General features: G+C 40.1%; 2 protein-coding genes across 3 annotated transcripts in view; both read right to left on the reverse strand.

Moving 5' to 3' along the window:
• LEPROT (leptin receptor overlapping transcript) overlaps positions 1 to 20,273 on the reverse strand; it is a 145,420-nt gene that overhangs the window by 46,508 nt on the left and 78,639 nt on the right. The gene's annotated exons all lie outside the window — the stretch shown is intronic.
• DNAJC6 (DnaJ heat shock protein family (Hsp40) member C6) overlaps positions 1 to 20,273 on the reverse strand; it is a 153,393-nt gene that overhangs the window by 21,224 nt on the left and 111,896 nt on the right. For both annotated transcript variants that reach the window (XM_007103136.4, XM_024119930.3), the window contains exons 5-12: positions 16,589 to 16,711; positions 12,459 to 12,592; positions 11,754 to 11,948; positions 10,735 to 10,852; positions 6,265 to 6,344; positions 5,191 to 5,384; positions 5,010 to 5,090; positions 2,322 to 2,756 (exon numbers count right to left, since the gene is read on the reverse strand). In XM_007103136.4, coding sequence (XP_007103198.1) covers positions 2,322 to 2,756; positions 5,010 to 5,090; positions 5,191 to 5,384; positions 6,265 to 6,344; positions 10,735 to 10,852; positions 11,754 to 11,948; positions 12,459 to 12,592; positions 16,589 to 16,711 — 1,360 coding nt within the window. The remainder of the gene's footprint in view (positions 1 to 2,321; positions 2,757 to 5,009; positions 5,091 to 5,190; positions 5,385 to 6,264; positions 6,345 to 10,734; positions 10,853 to 11,753; positions 11,949 to 12,458; positions 12,593 to 16,588; positions 16,712 to 20,273) is intronic.

Raw genomic sequence — 20,273 nt, forward strand, 5'->3', positions numbered from 1 at the left:
TTCCTAATTTGTAAGCATCAAGCTAATGGGCTCTCGGTTTCCTGGAGTGAGAGTGACCTATTCTAGGAATAGACAAACTAGAATCAAACAAGTTAACGAATAAATTCCACTCTCAAAACCCAGGTAGGATATATGATTTAATATGTGTTCAGCTATGACTTCATTGGCATAATGCTCTCCTAATATCTGCTGGGCAGCAGATGAGCCTTGTGTAGCAGCAATGAATCAATGATATGTCAGGCACTCTGTTACATGATGTATATCCCTTACCTCATTTAATACTTACAAAACTTTATCCCTTCTATAAAATGAGAATACTGAGATTTATAGAGTAACTGTAAGAGGACATTGGGTTAATTATTCTACACCTAAGTTTGAAGTCAACCAGTAGAGGATGCTAAAATCTGTTCACTATTACTTGGTATACTTTTAATATCAACTTATGTTAAATTATCAACATTCTCTAATAACTAAAAGTGAACTTCCCAACACAAGAGCTAAAATTTATTCTTTACAACAATGCTGATAGGTAAGTATCTCCCCATTTTACAGCTAAGAAGATTAAGGTTTTCTTAATAAGCCTACACAAATAGCTAAGTGTCAGTCCTGACATTCAAATCCAAGGCTTTAACTCTGGACTCAGTGTTCTTTCTACTTCCTCTTGGAGGACAGAATACCTGAGTTCCAGATCTGGATTGGCACTAATCAGCTGTGTACCCTTTGACAAGTCAATTACTACAGCTGGCCTCAATTTCATTGTCTATAACCCGAGGCACAGATTTAACTAATGTCTGAAAGGTCCCCTCTAGATCTGACTCTGGAACGTAACTATCTGCCTGGAACTATGATGAATTAAATCACTGAAAGTCACATAAGGTACATGGTCTTAAAAACGTGACCATTGAGTACGATGCTATCTTGGATCCTGGGGACTTCTTTTCCTGACAGAGCTTTCGTTCACTTTGGTGAGTAAGCACTGCTGAAGGATAGAGGAAATAGCCCGGGATTCAGGGCACCTGGCTTCACACTGTGGCTCCATCAATAACTAATGTAGGAACTTGAGCCTCAGCACCTACAGTCCATGATTCTGAAACTCACTCATGTAAAGAATGCCTCCAGTTGAACCACCATAAATCAAGACCAGCCCAAAGCCTTCTGAGAAGTGAAGGATGATCCTGGGAAAGAAAGTTCCTAAAGGTTACCGCATGCCTGGAGAGTTGACACATTCCTCTTTACTCTTCCTAATGTGATGTCATCTTGGTTAATGGGTGATGATACAAGGGCAGCTAGTTCTTTAGAAGCTATAACGGACCTCTGCTTACCCAACTCTACTGTCTTGCAAATGTTAAAGAACTGTGGATGACCAGTCACAGAAAGGGTTGAGTCTGTGGCAATGAGCAGAGTGAAGCTGACTGAGCCTCATGGGGCTCCAACCCTGTATCTGGCACCAACTGCTCTGCTCCACCAGCTGTGCTGCTGGCAGCAGTCCCTTACATATATCTTGAAGTAAGCAAGTACTTCTCTGCACAGCCAAAGTGTATTCAGAAAACTACAATTCCAGGAAGGCATTACAGGAAAACTGAGGGAAAGCTCTGGAGTCAAATGGCCTGGTTTTGGACCCTAGGACTAGCTGTATAAAAGTATGCTACTGGGCTTCCCTGGTGGCTCAGTGGTTGAGAGTCCGCCTGCCGATGCAGGGGACACAGGTTCGTGCCCCGGTCCGGGAGGGTCCCACATGCCGCGGAGCGGCTGGGCCCATGAGCCATGGCCGCTGAGCCTGCGTGTCCGGAGCCTGTGCTCCGCAACGGGAGAGGCCACAACAGTGAGAGGACCACGTACCAAAAAAAAAAAAAAAAAAAAAAAAAATAATTGACCCTAAGCCTCTGTTTCCTCAACTATAAAATGGAGATAATAGCACCTATTTACTGTGTTTTTATAAAGATTGAATTTATGGTTAGTGTCAAACTCCATGTTTGGCAAATAGTAAGTAGCCCACAAATAGTACCTGTTATTATTAACAACAATTCATCAATCTACATCTCCGAGCAGAAATAACTACAGCAGCTCAGGGACTGAAGCCCTGAAAAAAAAATCAAAGTAAGGGTGACAAGCTCAAATATTCATTCTTAGACTGTCCTACCAAAATGGACAATATTTCTATTTCCTCTTGCGGTCCCCATTGAGATGAAGATATAGACCTTTTGGGGACTACTAGGGAGATCAGAGAAGTCTAGATTATTAGGAAAGTTCGATTCCACCTGCTTGGCCCAAAAGTTATAATTCAACACTGAGAGGTACAGCGCAACAAGAAAAAAAATCACCTTCTCCTACTCTCAGTGTTGGAGACGCGGAGGTGGAGGCGGTGGACCGGCGCGGTGTTGACTGGGTAGATGTAGGTCCACTCGGATGAAACACGTCGTCCACCCCTGACTGTCCAGCCCGGGCAGGGCCGGCTGCACCTCCACCCCCAAACAGGTCACTCAGAAGTTCGGTATTGGTGGGAGGAGCCGCCGGTGAAGAGAAGTTCTTACTCACTGCAGACCCTTCTAGACCCAGAAGGTCCACGTCCTCAGTGGGTGGAGGGGCAGCTGGCTCCTGCTGCTTTTTGCTGGGCTTCCTGGCTCCATGAGGTTTGTCGCCATTGGCATTGCCATGTGGGCTGGAAAGGGTCAGAAGTTCATCATCTGACTGCTCACTTTCCTGATTCACTAGGGCAGCGTGGTCCTCCTCACAGAATGACTTCTCCGATTTCTGATCTAAGGAAGGCCATTATGCCAGAAAACAGTTAGTTACTAGCCACAGCATTATTGCTTTTTGTTAGAGTCTATGTACATAACTTCAGAAAGAGAGAAAGAGCAGCCTGAAAAATCACAATGCTTTTAGACCCTTACCAATGGAAAACTTGGATGTATTTCACACTACATTCAATTACTACTTGTTGAGCATCTGAGAGGCAGTATAGCATAGGAGTGAAGAGCAAGAACTCTAGAATCAGCCTGAGTTTGAATCTCATCTCTGCTACTTACAGGCTCTGTGACACTGAGAAAGTGACTTTACTTCTCTGTGCTTTGGTTTTCTCCTCAGCAAAATGGGAGTAATAAATATAACCTAGCTCACATTGACTACTATGAAAATTACATGAGATGATATACGGAAAGTGCTCAGATCAATAGTAAGTAGTACTTAAGTGGTTTTTATTATTTTTTAAAATTACTACTATCATCATCATCTTCTTCTTTTTCCCAGCACTATGCTAGGTGCTTTGAAAAAAACATTATCTCCTAGTCCTTTGCTGCCTCCTCTCACTGTCTTTTTCTTCTCCATGTGGCCTGCAGCCAAAAGCAAGGTCTTTCTCCCACAGTCTGGAGCAGAAGTGAAGCCCACACCTAATAAATGAATAGAGGGAACGGCTCTGCTTAGGATGGTCCTTACACCAACCTAGGAAGAGATACTTTCAGCATAAAATGGGGCCTCTTCTGGGGAAGGAATGGAGAGGCTGGTGAGAGACTTTCCAGGCCCTCCTTGAAACAGATCCCTCTTTCGATTTGCTACTTACTGTCAGATGGATCCACGTTCCAGATCAAGTACAGATCCACATCCCTCATCCCCAATTCTGAAATGCAAAAGGCTATGAAAAAGGAAAGGTTTCCCTAAATTGGTGGAAAAATCTGACTGGGACTAACATGAAAGTTATTTATAGTCTTCATTGATTTCACTCAGGGTTATGAGTTATGTTTCACTACAGACATTTTAACATGTCTGATAACACGTTGTCTGAGATGCCACTGGGGGTGCTAAGCAATATGCAGTTTAGGTACCGTATCATCTTTCTAACTTGCAAACAATTCTGCATTCCTAAACCCATCTGGCTCTGCGGGGTTCAGATAAAAGACTGTGCATATGTGCTTAACCTATTTTATAGCCTGATAAGAATGATTTCTAAATTACTTACTAAAATAGCAGTGGAGAGTAAAAGTAAAGTTTTCTTAAAAGCCCTTATGTGAGGAAGAAAGATATAGGTGAAACTAAGAGGGGGTTGGGAAATCTACCTGCTGTCTAGATTTCACTGGGTTTTCCAATTTTTTAAATGTTAGTGGTCCCATTTCTCAGTAGAAAATTCTGAAAGCAAGCCTTCGATTGAAAGGAATGCTATGAACAATTTTTTTATCAAACACGGAAAACTCTGTGTAGGCAATGGGAACACTGTCTTATGTTTACATGGCAAAGGAAGGTCAATCAAGAGGATTTTAAGTACACTATCACCAAAGCCAGTTTCCTACCCTTTTCTTAAGAAAGTCCTTACTATGGAATTCTACATTGAACTTTGCAGTTAACCTCAGCAAACTCTAAAACAAGGATGGCAAATGGGTATCGATCAGAATGCCAATGCTAGTCTACTAACGGTAGCAGTCTGAAATGTCACATCGGGAAGGATTCTAAACACATCTCCAGGTTTGGCAAAAAAGGATATTGTGATCGAGCCCAATTTCTGCCAAGGTTGTTAAAGCAAGTAGCAGAGATATGTAGGCCAAGTGTTTGCCTTCCCTGTACCAGGGGAAGCTCACCTCTGCCCTGCTAGTGGTTAGAGCCCTGGGCGGGGTGGGTGGAGTTGTGTGCCAGATTTTATATTTTTAAGGGCAGGAGGTAGAGTCCTTTGTTAATATCTTTGTGTGTCAGCAGTGTAAAGGGAGATCCTAGAAAATATCATGATTATTCATAAATTCGGGAAAGATGTGATCCAAAACACCGCATAGACAGAAAAGATAAAGTTCAGCTTAAAATGGCCTTTTGCGTCAATCTAAGAGCATCCATGGAGTTCAAAGTAGGGAAGCTCCTGATTTGGAAAAGGAATGAGCAGGAAGAATGTGAAACAAGGAAGACCCTAGATGGATGACTTCTAAATGCTGCTTTACTTTAGGCTGCTCCGAGGAGTAATCCTCTTTATATATAGAAGAACCACGTAACTTAACCACCTAACCATGTAACTTGGAAGAAATGCTTAGAAGTACCTTGCCAACAGAGAGTGGAAAAGAAGCCACCTTGCCCAAAATGTCTGGGGTTGTCTGGAGGGATGTCTATTGGAGCCTGTCCTATAAGACAAAAGACATCAAGGAAACACAGGAAATAAGTCAATGTGATAAATCGCACAGAGGCTTCGTCCTGAAAACAAAACCACCAGGTGACTCATACCTCCTAAGACCAGAGTATCTTGATGCTCCTGGTGAGAAGAGAAGAGGATGCTGGGGTTGACATCTTTTGTGCAGTAATGTTCCCATGGGGGGGTTAAGTCTATCACTTTGTCATGGGGCTGAAGTTCTACATCCAGAGTCACCTGAAATAGCTGAGGATATTTTTCTGGTACATCACATGCATCCAACTCAGGCCTAAATAGGGATTTAAAAGAATAAGATCAGTGGAAAACAATGGAACCAGTATGATGTTCAGCACAGAAACCATTGTAGATTGATTCTTAGTTTCACTCTGAGACGCATTTCTAGGGAAAAATCAACCATTAACCAGATAAGAGACCTTACTTTTCTGACTCTCAATTTCCTTATTTAGAGAAAAGAGGAAAATAATGACTATCCATAGCATTTAAATACTAGTGCACGTGAAAGCATTCTAGATAGCAGGGAGGATATTTCCAGACAGTGAGCACTGGCAGGACCAAATCAGCTGTTAAAATAGTGAAATAAGCCCAGAGCTACCACCTTGAGCTCTTGAATATCTACTCCTAAACTGACCCCAGCAACTCCCACCTATCACCCCACCTTCAGCCACTCCCTTGAGTTCTCTAGGCCACACTTTAATATAGCAACTAAGGGTGCTATAATATTTGGTGCAGGGGGTCCCCCAGGACCCTGCTTCAGTGCTGTGGCCCGGCCTCCATTCTGACGGGTCACTGCTCATATCATACTGCTGATTCCACTGCCTTCCATGTTGCAAAACACAAAGGGATACACAGATGCGAAGGATCACAGTACTGAAACTTTGTTCCCTCTTGGTTCACTCTTGTTCCCTCAGATGGTATGTTAGACCTTTCAATTTGAAGTCTGATCCACTTGTGTTTAGGACAAATCACACCCAACTGGAAGTTATAAAATGCAACCAGCCTCTGTATGTTGCTAAGCCACACGCTACAGCCCTGAAGCACGGGATTTGGGGGGAAGCTGCAGCATGGCACTCATGAGCCTTTAGCACTTGACTCCTAGCATTTCACAGCTGCTTAGATTGAAAAGGGATTTTGGCCCAAGTAGCACTCACTTGGTGAACTTTAAAACTGTTGTGTCCAGTGGAATGAATCCAGTATGAAACTGAAGCTGGAATATCTGAGTGTTGGTCACCTAAAAATACGAGAGAAGCACATTACAATCAATCAGTGAAAAGGGAATCAGATCAAAAGATTATGTTTGGGAGAGTCATACACCATCAACTGTTTCTATATCTGCGTCTTTGTTTTCTGTGAATATTAAACAACCTCCTCATTTGGAGCTGACTCAGGTTCATTTCTAGCCTCTCCTCTCCACGAACTCTGCCTTGGCAAGCCACTCCTTTATCTGCTAATGCCCTATGTTCTTACACCTTGCAATACGTTGACTCATCCCATTCCTTCTGTCCAGGAAGCCCCTGCTCCAACCTGATGAACTCATCCTTCAAGGACCACCTTGAAAGGTCACATCCACTGTAGCCTTTCTGAACCACCACTGGATAAAACAAACTGCTCCCATTATGACATCTCCTCCTACCTCTACAATGGTAGTGGATATTTGTACATGTGTGAATTTCCCCTGAGCTCCTTAAAGGCAGAGATACAGTTTTACTCTTGTCAATCCTAAACCCCTAGGCAATGACTGGCACAGAGTATGTACTTAGCAAATATTTAATGAATTAAAATACAATTACTTGCTATGAACATTAGGGTGCATATACCTTTTGGAATTAGTGTTTTCATTTTCTTCAGATTGATACCCAGGAGTGAAATTGCAGGATCATGTGGTAGTTCTACTTTTAATTTGGGCGAGGGGGCGGGGGGGACTCCATACTGTTTTCCATATCGGTGTAGCAATGTACATCCCTCACAACAGTGTACTAGGGTGCCCTTTTCTCCACACCTTTGCCATAATAACACTTGTTATTTCCTGTCTTTTTGACAATAGCCATTCTGATGGGTGTGAGGTGATAACTCATTGTGGTTTAGATTTGCATTTCCCTGATGATTAGTGATGTTGAGCATCTTTGAATGTGTCCATTGGCCATCTGTATGTCTTCTTTGGGAAAAAAGGCCTATTTAGGTCTTCTGCCCATTTTTAAATTGTGTTTTTTTGTTTTTTTTTAAACATTGAGTTCATAGTAGCATTATTCACAACAGCCAAGATATGGAAGCAACCTAAGGGCCCACTGACAGATGAATGGATAAAGAAGATGTAATATATGGTTATTACTCAGCCATAAAAAAGAATGAAATCTTGCCACTTGCAACACAATGCATAGACCTGGAGGGTGTTATACCTAGTGAAATAAGTCAGAGAGAGGTAAATACTGTATGCTTTACTTATATGTGGACTCTGAAAACAAAACAAATGAACAAACATAACAAAACAGAAACCAACTCACAGACACATGGAACAAACTAGTGGTTGTCACAGGGGAGAAGGGTGAAATAGGTGAAGGGGATTAAGAGGCACACATTGCCAGTTATAAAATAAATAAGTCACCCGCCTATTTTTTAATTGGGTTGTCTGTTTTTTTGATATTGAGCTCCATGAGCTGTTTGTATATTTTGGAGATTTATCCTTTGTCCATTGCTTCATTTGCAAATATTTTCTCCCACTCTGAGGGTTGTCTTTTCATCTTTTTTTTTTTTTTTTTTTTTTCGGTATGCCCCGAGGATGTGGGTCAAAAAAGATCTTGCTGTGGTTTACGTCAAAGAGAGTTTTTCCTACATTTTCCTCTAAGAGTTTTATAGTGTCCAGTCTTACATTTAGGTCTTTAATCCATTTGGAGTTTATTTTTGTGTACGGTGTTAGGGAGTGTTCTAATTTCATTCTTTTACATGTAGCTGTTCAGTTTTCCCAGCACCGCTTATTGAAGAGGTTGTCTTTTCTCCATTGTATATTCTGGCCTCCTTTGTCATTAATTAGGTGATTATATGTCCGTAGATTTATCCCTGGGCTTTCTATCCTGTACCATGGATCTATATTTCTGTTTTTGAACCTATTTGTAGGGCAGGAATAGAGACGTAGATGTAGAGCACGGACGTGTGGACATAGGGGGGAAGGGGAGGGTGAGATGAATTGGGAGACTGGGTTCAACATAAATACACTACATGTGTAAAATAGACAGCTAGTGGGAACCTGCTGTATAGCGCAGGGAGCTCAGCTCGGTGCTCTGTGGTGACCTAGATGGGTGGGATGGGGGGAGGGGAGGGAGGTCCAAGAGGGAGGGGATACATGTATACATATGGCTGATTCACTTCATTGTACAGCAGAAACTAACACAACACTGTAAAGCAATTATACTCCAATAAAAAATAAATAAATAAGTCACAAGGATGGAATGTATAGTACAGGGAATATAGTCAATATTTTACAATAACTCTGTATGGTGTGTAATCTATAAAAATAATGAATCACTATGTTGTACACTTGAAACTAATGTAACATTTTACGTCAACTGTACTTCAATAAATAAAAATTTTTTTAAATGCAGTTACTTGTAGCATTATTTGTGATATCCAAACAGTGGCAATAACTTAAATGTTCATCAAATGCTGAAGAGATTAATAAAAGCTATATAACTGTACCATGGAATATTATCTGGGTATATAATGAAGTACTGATATATGCTACAACATGGATGAACCTTGAAAACATCAGGCTAAGTGAAAGAAGTCAGTCACAAAAGACCACACATTGTATGATTCCATTTATGTGAAATGTCCAAAATAGGCAAATCCATAGAAACAGAAAGTAGATTCCTGGTTGCCTAGGGAATGGAGGAGGAGGAATGGACAGTGGCTGCTAAGAGGTGTAGAGTTTCTTTTATGGGTGTTGAAAATGTCTGGGAATTAGCGGTGCTGCACAACTCTTTGAAAATACTAAAAATAACTGTACTGTACACTTCAAAAGGGTGAATTTTATGTTATGTAAATTTTATCTCAATTTAAAAATTGAAAATGTATGATTACTTAATCCCACATCCTCAATAGAAATATCTCCTCTCATCCCGATCCAAATAGGGCACTATAAAAAAGGCACAAGTTTCTAAAGAGCAAGGTTTGCTCTTTAGTTCTTGGGCTTCCATCTTCTGGCAAAACCATCTGGGCAAGTCAAAACCTCTGAGGCTTAGTTTCTTCCCGTGTAACATGAAGGCAATGGGCATAAGTAATCTTTTTTTTTTTTTTTTTTGCAGTTTTCTTATTTTTATTGAAGTACACTTGATTTACAATGTTGTGTCAGTTTCTCCTGCACAGCAAAGTGATTCAGTTATACATATATATACATTCTTTTTTATATTCTTTTCCATTATGGTTTATCACAGGATACTGAACATAGTTCCCTGTGCTATACAGTAGGACCTTGTTGTTTATCCATTCTATATATAATAGTTTGCTTCTGCTAATCCCAAACTCCCAATCCATCTCTCCCCCACACCCCTCCCCCTTGGCAACCACAAGTCTGTTTGCTATGTCTGTAAGTCTATTTCTGTCTCGTAGATAAGTTCATTTGTGTCATATTTTAGATTCCATATATAAGTAATATCATATGGTATTTGTCTTTCTCTTCCTGGCTTACTTCATTTAGTATGATCATCTCTAAGTTCATCCACGTTGCTTCAAATGGCATTATTTCATTCTTTTTTATGGCTGAGTAGTATTCCATTATATATATATATATATATATATATATATATATATATATATAAAAAATCGAATTTATATATATATATTTATATATACGTATATACACCACATTTTCTTTTTCTTTTTCTTTTTTTTTCTCTCTGCATTGGGTCTTCGTTGCTATGGGCGGGCTTTCTCTAGTTGCGGCAAGAGTGGGGGCTACTCTTCGTTACGGTGCACGGGCTTCTCATTTGCAGTGGCTTCTCCTGTTGCAGAGCATGGGCTCTAGGCGTACGGACTTCAGTAGCTGTGGCACGCGGGCTCAGTAGTTGCGGCATGTGGTCCCTAGAGTGCAGGCTCAGTACTTGTGGTGCATAGGCTTAGTTGCTCCACAGCATGTGGGATCTTCCCAGATCAGGGATCGAGCCCGTGTCCCCTGCATTGGCAGGGGAGTCTTAACCACTGCGCCACCAGGGAAGTCCCTATACCACATTTTCTTTATCCATTCATCTGTCGATGGACATTTAGGGTGTTTCCAAAGGTAATCTTTAAATGTTTTTTCTGATTCTAAAACCAGAAGTCGGGGCTTCCCTAGTGGCGCAGTGGTTGAGAGTCCGCCTGCCGATGCAGGGGACACGGGTTCGTGCCCCGGTCCAGGAAGATCCCACATGCCACGGAGCGGCTGGGCCCATGAGCTGTGGCTACTGAGCCTGCAAGTCCGGAGCCTGTGCTCCCCAACAGGAGAGGCCACAACAGTGAGAGGCCTGCATACCGCAAAAAAAAATAATAATAAAATAAAAAAATAAAACCAGGAGTCACTCAAGCCCAAAGTGATGTACACTCCTATTAAAGGATCAGCTGAGCTTATGTCATAATTCTTTCTGAAACCATACCTTAGCCTGTAGCCGGCTTCCAATGGTTGACCTCAAGTGATACATGGAAACAACCACATCTCCTTGCACAGTGATGCTCAAGGGAATGAAGATTTTTCCATCTTGGACACGGTATTCTCTTTAAACAGAGACAAAGGCATACGCTGAAAGAGAGTCTAATTTGGCACAATAACACAGGTATACAGGCACAGTCTTCTGTGGCTCTGGCCAAGGCACCTGTTTGCCCAGGCCTGAACCCAGGAACCATTTCTTATATTAAGCAAAGTCAAGAGCACAGCCAGTGCCAACTGGATGCAAATTGGTTCTGCCACAGGATGCCACTGGTCTTATGCCAGGTCCTCTCTCTCCATCCCATCCTGATTTCTAGATAAATCAATTGCCCATTAGCAGAAATCGTTTTCCCCAAATACATGTAGCCCTGATGTATTTACCTTTCCCTAACGGTAAATTTATGATAAAAACAGAGAGAGAACAAAGAAGTCTAACTGAGATCAACATAGAAACAGCAGTGAGATGCTCTGTGAGTATCTCGTATACCAATTTTGAAATTCAATCTATTTCAAATTAATTTCATTTTCTGTTATCATCCAGTCCCTTCTTCCATATCTCCCACCACCTCCCACTGGCACTTGCTCTTTATTATAGATTCTATAATTTTTAATTATATAACCATCTACCTAGTTGCTCACCTAGAAACCTCATTCATTCCTGATTCTTCCATTATCATCACCAATTCTTACCAAGGTCATCTCCTTCCTAAATGTCCAGGTCTTCTGCCCCACACCACTGTCTTAACCCTCATTATAGCTCATGTTAGTCCCTTAGTTTGTATCACCATTTGAAGGAGGGCTACGGCATCCCTTGATTTAATTGTGCTTTTCTATGATTACCACCTATACTGAACATTTTTTAAAGTATCAGCCATTTCATAATGTAGTCCTCAAAGGAAGAATAGGATCCAACTTACACAGGAATGGAGCAGTTCACAAGAAGAAATGAAGAAAAGTATCATGACTTACTTCATTCGTTCAAAATCTGCACAAGTTGTATATATTTTGGTTTCTCCAATCAGTACATCACAGTAAGGGCGACATCCATTTCTCTGTTTGTTGAAAAAAGGAACTGGACTGACAGTGATCGACTTAATAGTGAGAGGCTTGAAGTGAGGGCGGTAGGGTTTGTCTGCTAGGAGGTCACACATGTAGCCCAGGTACCTAAAACACAAGACAGACATTCTGTTGGTGCCGACCACAGCAGAAGAAATAAGCAGTCAATTTGCTATAAAGTTTGTTCTCATAAATTATTAACCTACCATAAAAATTTACTGTGTTAATTGTTTAAACATTAACTGGCAAAAGAGAATGCTGCCATAATTTAGGAAAGCTTTTAACTAGTAACACTGCTGTACTTCCCCCCGAAGAACTGATAAAGGGGTATTTATTAAATGAAAAAGCTTATGGGCATTTTACACTAGCTCAATATTTGATCTAGCAGATTAAATTTATCAGTTAAGGGCTAGCTTTGGAAAGAAAATCAGAATTTATCATCAGATGCAGTTTGAATCCAAGAGGAAGTAAGGAGATGCAGTTTAAATAAGAGAAAGAAGAAACTGTGCCCAAAGAGAAGACAATACATCGATTATCTGAAAAGGTTTTTTCCCTTTTTTGGGGACATGATACAAATTAGACCACATCTGCGCCAACCCTGCATCTAGCTGACTTTACCTCCTGTGGGATGGCGAAAGTCCGATTCCTGGTCGCTTTGCGTAGAGTAATCGAACAGCTGGGCCAGGAGTAGAGTAGAGATTACAGAAAATGAACATAGCACCAACCAGAATTGATGATGCTGCCCGTCCATCCTATCAAAGAAAACGTATAAACTCGTCATAAACATGGATCGGTCAGGCACTTAACACTGAGAGTCGCTGTACTTGCAATTAAAAGAAAGAGGTTAAGGGTGGGGAGTCTGGGCGTGGGGTGTGGAGGAGAGAAATCTTAACTAGAGTTGCCTGTCAGTTCAAAATTGTTCACCTGAAAACCCAAATCTGTCCCAGCTATTTAAATCACAAAGCAGCAAGGGAAGACTGATTCTTAGGATACAATTGACTCTCTGCTAACCTAAGAAACCCAGCAATATAAATTTGATTTGTACATATTTACTGAAAAATAATCTAGTCTTCAAAGTAACTTTGGACTTGTAGGATCAGAACTAACAGTTGAGGTCCCTCAGTTTAGGGTGAAGGTAACGAGTCCTCAGGTGGGGCAAAGTGTAAACCTACTCCTTTCTCCCTGGGACAATCCTTCACATATCTGAAATACTCTCCCTTTCCATCAACTTTTCTATTTTCCAGGTTGAAAACATATCCAATCTGTGATAATTTTATGTCACAAGTTGATTGGACTAAGAGATGCCCAAAGAGCTGGTAAAACATTATTTCTGGGTGTGTCTGTGAGGACGTTTCTGGAAGAGATCAGCATTTGAATCAGTAGACTGAGTAGAGATTCACCCTCACCAAAGTGGGCTGGCATCATCCGACCTGTTGAGGGTCCAAATAGAACAAAAAGGCAAAGGAAGGGAGAATTCTCTTTGTCTTCTTGAGCTGGGACCTCCATCTTCTCCCTGTTCTTGGACATCGGAGCTCTTGGCTTTCAGAACTACACCAGTGACCCCCTTGGTTCTCAGGGCTTCAAACACGGACTAAATGTTACCACTGGCTTTCCTGGTCCTCCATCTTGCAGGAGGCAGATTGTGGGACTTCTAGGCCTCCAGAATCACTTGAGCCAATTCCTATAATAAATCTCCTCTTACATATGTATCTCTACACATATCCTGTCAGTTCTGTTTCTCTGGAGAACCCTGACTACTACACAATCCCTTCAATTCTTCCTCATTTGATGTTCCATTTTAAGAGACATCATCATTCAGTGGACTTCCTCTTAACAGACTCCAGTTTTAAAACAACAGCCTTAAATGTGCTGCCCAGATGTGAAATGCAAGATATAAGATGTGATCTGACCACACTAGAGAGGAAATATCATCTTCCTTAGTGTGGTAAGAACACTATGCTTTTATTAACATAACCCCAGGCTAAACTAGTTTAAATGTAAGCTAAATCACACCATAAGCTCTTATTGCTCTTTCTATCCACTAAAACCGTTAGTTCTTTTTCAAATGATGTGCTAAGCTAATAGACAAATACACTTAATCTTTTAGAACCAGAATTCAGGACTTCACATTTATCCTGTGTTTAATTTCACATTGGTAGTTTCTATTAAATGACCAATCTGAGAAAACTGATAAGCTTGCCGCCACATTTTCAAAGCTGTCAATAAAAGGGCAACCAAATGCAACCTTTTCCTGGGAGGATGCTGATCCATTAGTCACCTATCTTTGGAAGCAATGTTCAGCCAATATTTGTCTAAATGTATAAAAGTTTAGCCCAAATTTCTCCATCTTGAATATAAGAAAAGGGGAAATATCTCACAGGAATCCAATAAACTATCTCTACTAATCTATTAGTCTTGTTCCGAAACTTCAGTTGGTTTGATATGTGTGTTCATGATGAATCGATGTGGACTCCTTTTTTCTAAGAGTTTAAAATCATCTGTGCACAAATTGTGTTAGAATTTTGCCTTGAATTGCCATCAGGCTCACCAGCCTGTAACTTTCCATGATCAACCTCCTCCATCTTTTGGAAAAAAATCTCCTCTCCTTGCTTGACTGGCACTCTTCTTCCTGTTTCCTCATATTGCATAAGGAACCCATAATTGCTTTCCCAAGTGCTTTTAGCATTCTGTCACATAATTTAAGTCTAGAGAGTGGATTATTTTTAAGTACTGTGACGCTCTTTTACTATCTCCCTACCTCTCAGCTTTGTCTTAATTATCAGTGTTATTCCCTTTCTAGCTTGACATCTGTTCCCCTGATGAAGGAACAGAATAAAGGACTTAAGATTATACTGTGTGCCTCCAGCATTTGATGTTGTCCTTATTCCAAGGACAGCGTTTTTTAAAAAGACATTTTTCTCAATCTTAATTCCTTTTAGAATTTAGTCTTCCTGACACTCTTGTAACAGGTTCATGGCTCTTAGATATGTGTTCCCTCCTTTTATCGGCCATGCAGGTCTTTTTAAAAGTTTTCTTAGTTTTTTTAATTAAAAGATGAATATATGCTTATTTTTAATAAAACAGCAGTATATATAGGATAAAAATAAATGCTCCCATCTCCAGCTGCAATTCCACTTCCAAAGACTTGGTGCAGACTTCCAACTCATGCATGTCCTTTTTCAGTAAGCCTAGAGAGCAGGCTATAGGGTCTTCACTCTTTGTATGTCTCTTCTTTTCTCTTCTTCATTGGGTTTTTATTTGTTAGGATTGTATCATTAGAACTGGGAGCCTCTGGTCTCTCTCGAGCCATCTTCTCTTACAAAGCTGCCCAGACCTAGGCTCGCTGAACTTTTAGAAAGTTCTCGAGTGAAGAAAAAAATCACCAAAGTACCTAAAGTCTGCTTAGTCTCTAAAAATAATCTGTCCTTTATCCAAACTGTTCCGTCTCTGAAAGGAAAACCCTTTGGCCTTTCACATTAAACTCCTACAAAACACCAAGTGTTCTTCTTTTATCACCAAGAATTTGGGGATGTGAGATGAAAAGAAGAAAAAAATCGCAGCTTTCATCCCTCTTTTAGCCAACTGGCTCTCAAGAAAGAGGGGGAAAATCAACTAAGATTATAGCAAAAAATACACCTTGAAGTTTATAGAAGCAATGACTAGTTCTAGTATTTATGCTCAGATTTCATTTGTGTGTTCATTTCTTCATATATCCAATCGCTTATTCAAATCTTTCATACCTTGTGACTTTCTGTTTGAATAGAATAATAATAAAAAAAATCCCACAAGGACTCAGAGGCAAAAAATATACAAATCAATTTTCACTGCAAAGTAAAGGAGCTGTTACAGTGGAGGATTACTGGACTGAATGTCAATATTATGACATATTATGAGTGTGTTTCGTGTTTGGTAATTGCAATCATTGTTGCTTTTGTTGTGGTCATCCATTTACAATGCTTGGTGTCAGTTTATTTATCTCTTGTAAAAATAAAATACAGTGTTAAAAAAAAAATCTTTCATACCTGGGATTCCAAAGTAAAAAAGGCACAGTTCTTGCCTACAGGATGCTCACAGTCTAGTGGGAAAACAGGTGGGCCACCAGATTATGATGATGCAGTATCTTAAATGCTTAAATCCAAAGACGTTTAGATATATAGGTCGAATGTCCATATTGTCAAAAAAGATTTTACCTAAAGTTGAGTTTTAAACAATAGGCAAGAGCCCTCCAGAGGAAGGGCTGGGGAAAGGGACTCTAGGAAGTCAGTGGTCAGAAAAATCTTCAGTCCCACTGGGAATTGCTATAAAATACAGTCAATCTATGTGACTACTTATAAGGGCATAGATGTCTTTTTATTTCATTTTTATTCAAACATAAAGGTAAGAAAAGAATATTCCAGTGTGCTTATGTAAATTCTATTCACCCAAAACTCAATGGCATTTTTGCCTATGCACACACAGCTCTTGTTTCTATCTCTTTTATAATAGTTAGCACATTCCAGAGGCCTTGTATTATGTGGGTTGTATACATATCTGCCTCTCCCACTGGTATTTGAGCTTTAGGGCAAGAATAATAAGTTTTCCCCTCATTTTATATCCCTCACATCACCTAATTCCTAAGTGGGTTCTTAAGAAATGCTTATTCAACTTAAGCATTACCTGTTCACCAGTCTGTGTAAGGTCATTTGTATTTGACCAAACCAAACCAGCACGAATGATAGCCACAACAGCAACAAGAGAAGGTTACTCACCAAGCAATGGACAACACAGACGTTTTTGGGATTCTGTAGTAGCCAGTTATACATATTCCGACACACAGCAAAGAGGTTGTGCAGACTGGGGGCCTGCCTGATGGGCCAACTGCATTCTGAGACCTAAAGGAACACAGCGGAAGGAAATGAATTCGCCAAGCGACTTCCTCTCCATGGGCAGGTAGCACACCAAACGACTTCTGGAATTGACACTACATTCTCTTTTAATACAGCAGAAAGAGTTGGGAACAGGGTCCAAACACAGAAAGAAGAGTTTAATCCTGCAATTTTTTAAATTTAAAAATTCTGTTTCGGTAAACATATTTTGAAATATTGGGTTGGCCAAAAAGTTCCTTCGAGTTTTTGTAAGCTCTTACGGAAAGACCCGAACGAACTTTTTGGTCAACCCAAAACATTTTAAATTAAACTAGATGATTTAACATACATATTTGGATTTTTAAAGGTTCCAATATTTGGATTTCAAAGGTTCAATGTTCCACTGAATTTAATTTCTATTTAGTATAAAATGTTTTGACCTGCTTACTAGATGCTTAATTATAGGATTACATTATAAATCCTGCACTATCCCTAATTTTATCCAAGATGATAAAAGTGAAAACACGAAAAAGTGCTGCTGAATAAGCCAAAGATAGGCTTTTTCAAGGGTCTTATTTCTTCCTCTTTTAACGAGGGAACCCACAACTCCATGGGGGCAACCTCTAGCATTTTCATTCATCTAACACACATGTTCATTTTAACACATTATAGGATATCAGCTATGTTCCTAGAATTCTGCTCGGCTCTGATCTGTACAACAGTCATATAAGACAGGTACTAATATGATCTCTATTTTTCAGATAAGAAAACTGATTCTCAGAGGTTGTCTTGTCTAACGTCACACTGCTGGTCAGTACCAGCATTGCAACCCAGGTCTTCTGAGTATAAGTCACTTTGCTACAACAGTATACTGGTTGAGATTATCATTTGCCTCAAAATTCTAGGCATGAGCCTCAATCAATTAGGTATTTATTAATTTAACAGTAAGGAAAAACTTAGGCAAACTTCATGACATCTCTAAGCCTTCCTCCATAAAATGTCATGAATGATACCTACCTACCTGCCTCATGGGGTTGTGGCTACTACATGAGAATGTATTTCAAGGGCTTAGCTCAGTATCTGACATACACAAAGTGATCAATTAATACTGGCTATCATTATTATTATTATTATTATTTTATCAGGTAACTGTCAGTGCAAAGTCCTAAGGTCAGATAGAGCTAGCTATGTTTAGAAAAAATGAATGAAACTCTATATGGCAAAATCATAGACTGAAGGGTCAGATCAGACCAGGCCTTGTTAAGAACTGAGAGAAGTATTTAAGAAGGAGAGTAACTCCTGCATTTTCCAAAGACGTCTCAAGGTCCAGTATGGAGAACAGATATAGATGACACAAGACAAAAGTCAGAGAGTACAGTCAGGTGGCTATATAAGGAATCTAAGTAAGAAATGATGGTGGCTTAGGCTAGATGAGTGGCATTGAGACACACAAAGACTTGAGGGATTCAAAAAATAGAGAGGAAGTGGAATGCCTGTACAAGACTCAGGGATTGATCACAGGGTGGCAATGCATGAGTGTGGAGGGGTATGTGGAGGGGGAGGAGTCAAGGATGACTGCTAGGTTTCCAGCTTGAATGGCTGGATAAAAGGATGGCAGGTGCCATTGGCTGATACAGGGAATTCTGGAGAAAACAACAGGTTTTATACAGATAGTGTCATCAGAAGGTGCTCTGCAACACTAACACCACTGGTCTGAGAAAACCCAAACGTCCCAAATTCTTTACATTTAAGAGTGGGGAGAGAGAGGCAGGAATAATGTTTGGTTCATGATTTTCTAGTAACTAGATAATAACTAGTCAAAATATAAGTGGGAAATTATCTGTGGTCTCTAGAGCTGACACCTGAAAGCAAACACATGGAGTTTCTCTCTCTCTGTGGCTGCCAAAAACCGCATTCTTTTTGGTTAATTTGTAACTTTTTTCCTACACAATGATTGTGGGTAGTGTCAGGGGACCTTCCAGGTTATTAATTTTCCTAGACCTTTGAGAATGACAGGTATAGTTTATTAAAAAAAGTAGATGAAATGCCTAACAAAGCTACCAGACAATCCAGGGTGACCCAGTATTGGGCCTCTGTCGATTTAAACTCCATAACAGCTTGCCTCTTTCACCCAACATGATTTGGGTCTATTTCTGGCCCATTCTTTATCCTCAGATAGATTCCCCATTGACAAGTTCTCAAGGAATGGAAATAATATATTGATTAAAAACAGAATAATTGGGAAGAAAAATTTTGCCATCAGAGGAACTGCAAAATGTACATTTATACAAGCTGCTTCCTGCCTGTGATGTTTTTCCTTCCCTTGGTAAATTTCTATTCATACTCCAAAGCCAAAGTTCAAGTGTTCTCTTGTCTCTGACAGTTCCTCTAACATCCACAGGCAGAAGTGCTTAGTCATCTTAGACCATTTTCATCTGTTATAGCTTTCACCAGTAGAGCAAAATGGTGAAGCCACAGTTGGCTTTTCACCTTAGCTTTACCACTTACTACCTGATTCACCTTAGACAAGTTGCTAACCTCTCCAAGCCTCAATTCTCTTGGGTGTAAAATAAAAATGGTGGTAAGAATTAAGGAGCACATGGTAAACACAGTAACTGCCAGCTTATTGTATTCAAATTAACTGTTTATGTCTGTCTCCACCTCTAGACACTAAGCTCCATGAGAAGAGAGACCATTTTTCATTGTTGTAACCCAAGCCCAGAGTCTGCGTGCTAGTCCAATGGCAGGCACTCCAGTAGGTATTTGCTGAGTGAATCAATGAGTGAAAGAACGAAGGAATGAACCCTATTTGGCAATATCTTCTTACAATAAGATTTGTCTTTGTCTGAATGTATAATATCTTGAGGAAGGAACTGATTTTGTTGTTTAGATTGCGACCATGTAAAAGTGTAGGAAATTTGTTTTCTCAGGCAGTATTTTTAAACCTTTTAGAAACTGTACATCACTCCTACAAACACTAAATGTCAACATCTATGAGTCTCAGCTAAAAGCTGGCTAAATTGTTCTTAGCACAATAGACTAATTGTTCAGAATCATTAAACCAATCAAGTAAATAATATTAATTTAAAGTACTGCATAATTACATATTTACTTGATATATAATTATACTCCATTAAGCAAACATACAATTAGAATGTTTTAAAAGCATGTGCTCTGTCTAAAGGGGAAAAACATTGAAGGCATAAACAAAATCAAAAAATTTTTTAAACGAATTCAATCTCTGCAAGCGATTTTTGTAGCTCTGTGAGGTTCACAGCTTCATGCAATAAGCACAATCCTCGGGCAGGTGACACTTCACGATGCTGTCTCCAGTCTCTCTGAACCCCCGCCCAGAGCTGCAGAGCATCAGAAAACGCCATATGGATTACAGGCTGCCATGATACCACCCCGTGGGAAAGGAGGCCAGAACAGCACCAGGGCTGGATGCCATTTGGTTTTCATCTTTCTGTCTCCCCAAGCACAAGAGGAGATGACAGAAGCATCCCACTTGCTGAGCATAAGAGCAAAATGGGCTATGGAGAATTAGACTGAAGAGCCATATCCAGTGTCTTAAGAATCTGACACCATT

This window comes from Physeter macrocephalus, chromosome 4 (genome assembly GCF_002837175.3).
Source record: "Physeter macrocephalus isolate SW-GA chromosome 4, ASM283717v5, whole genome shotgun sequence".
Taxonomy (NCBI): Eukaryota; Metazoa; Chordata; class Mammalia; order Artiodactyla; family Physeteridae; genus Physeter; species Physeter macrocephalus.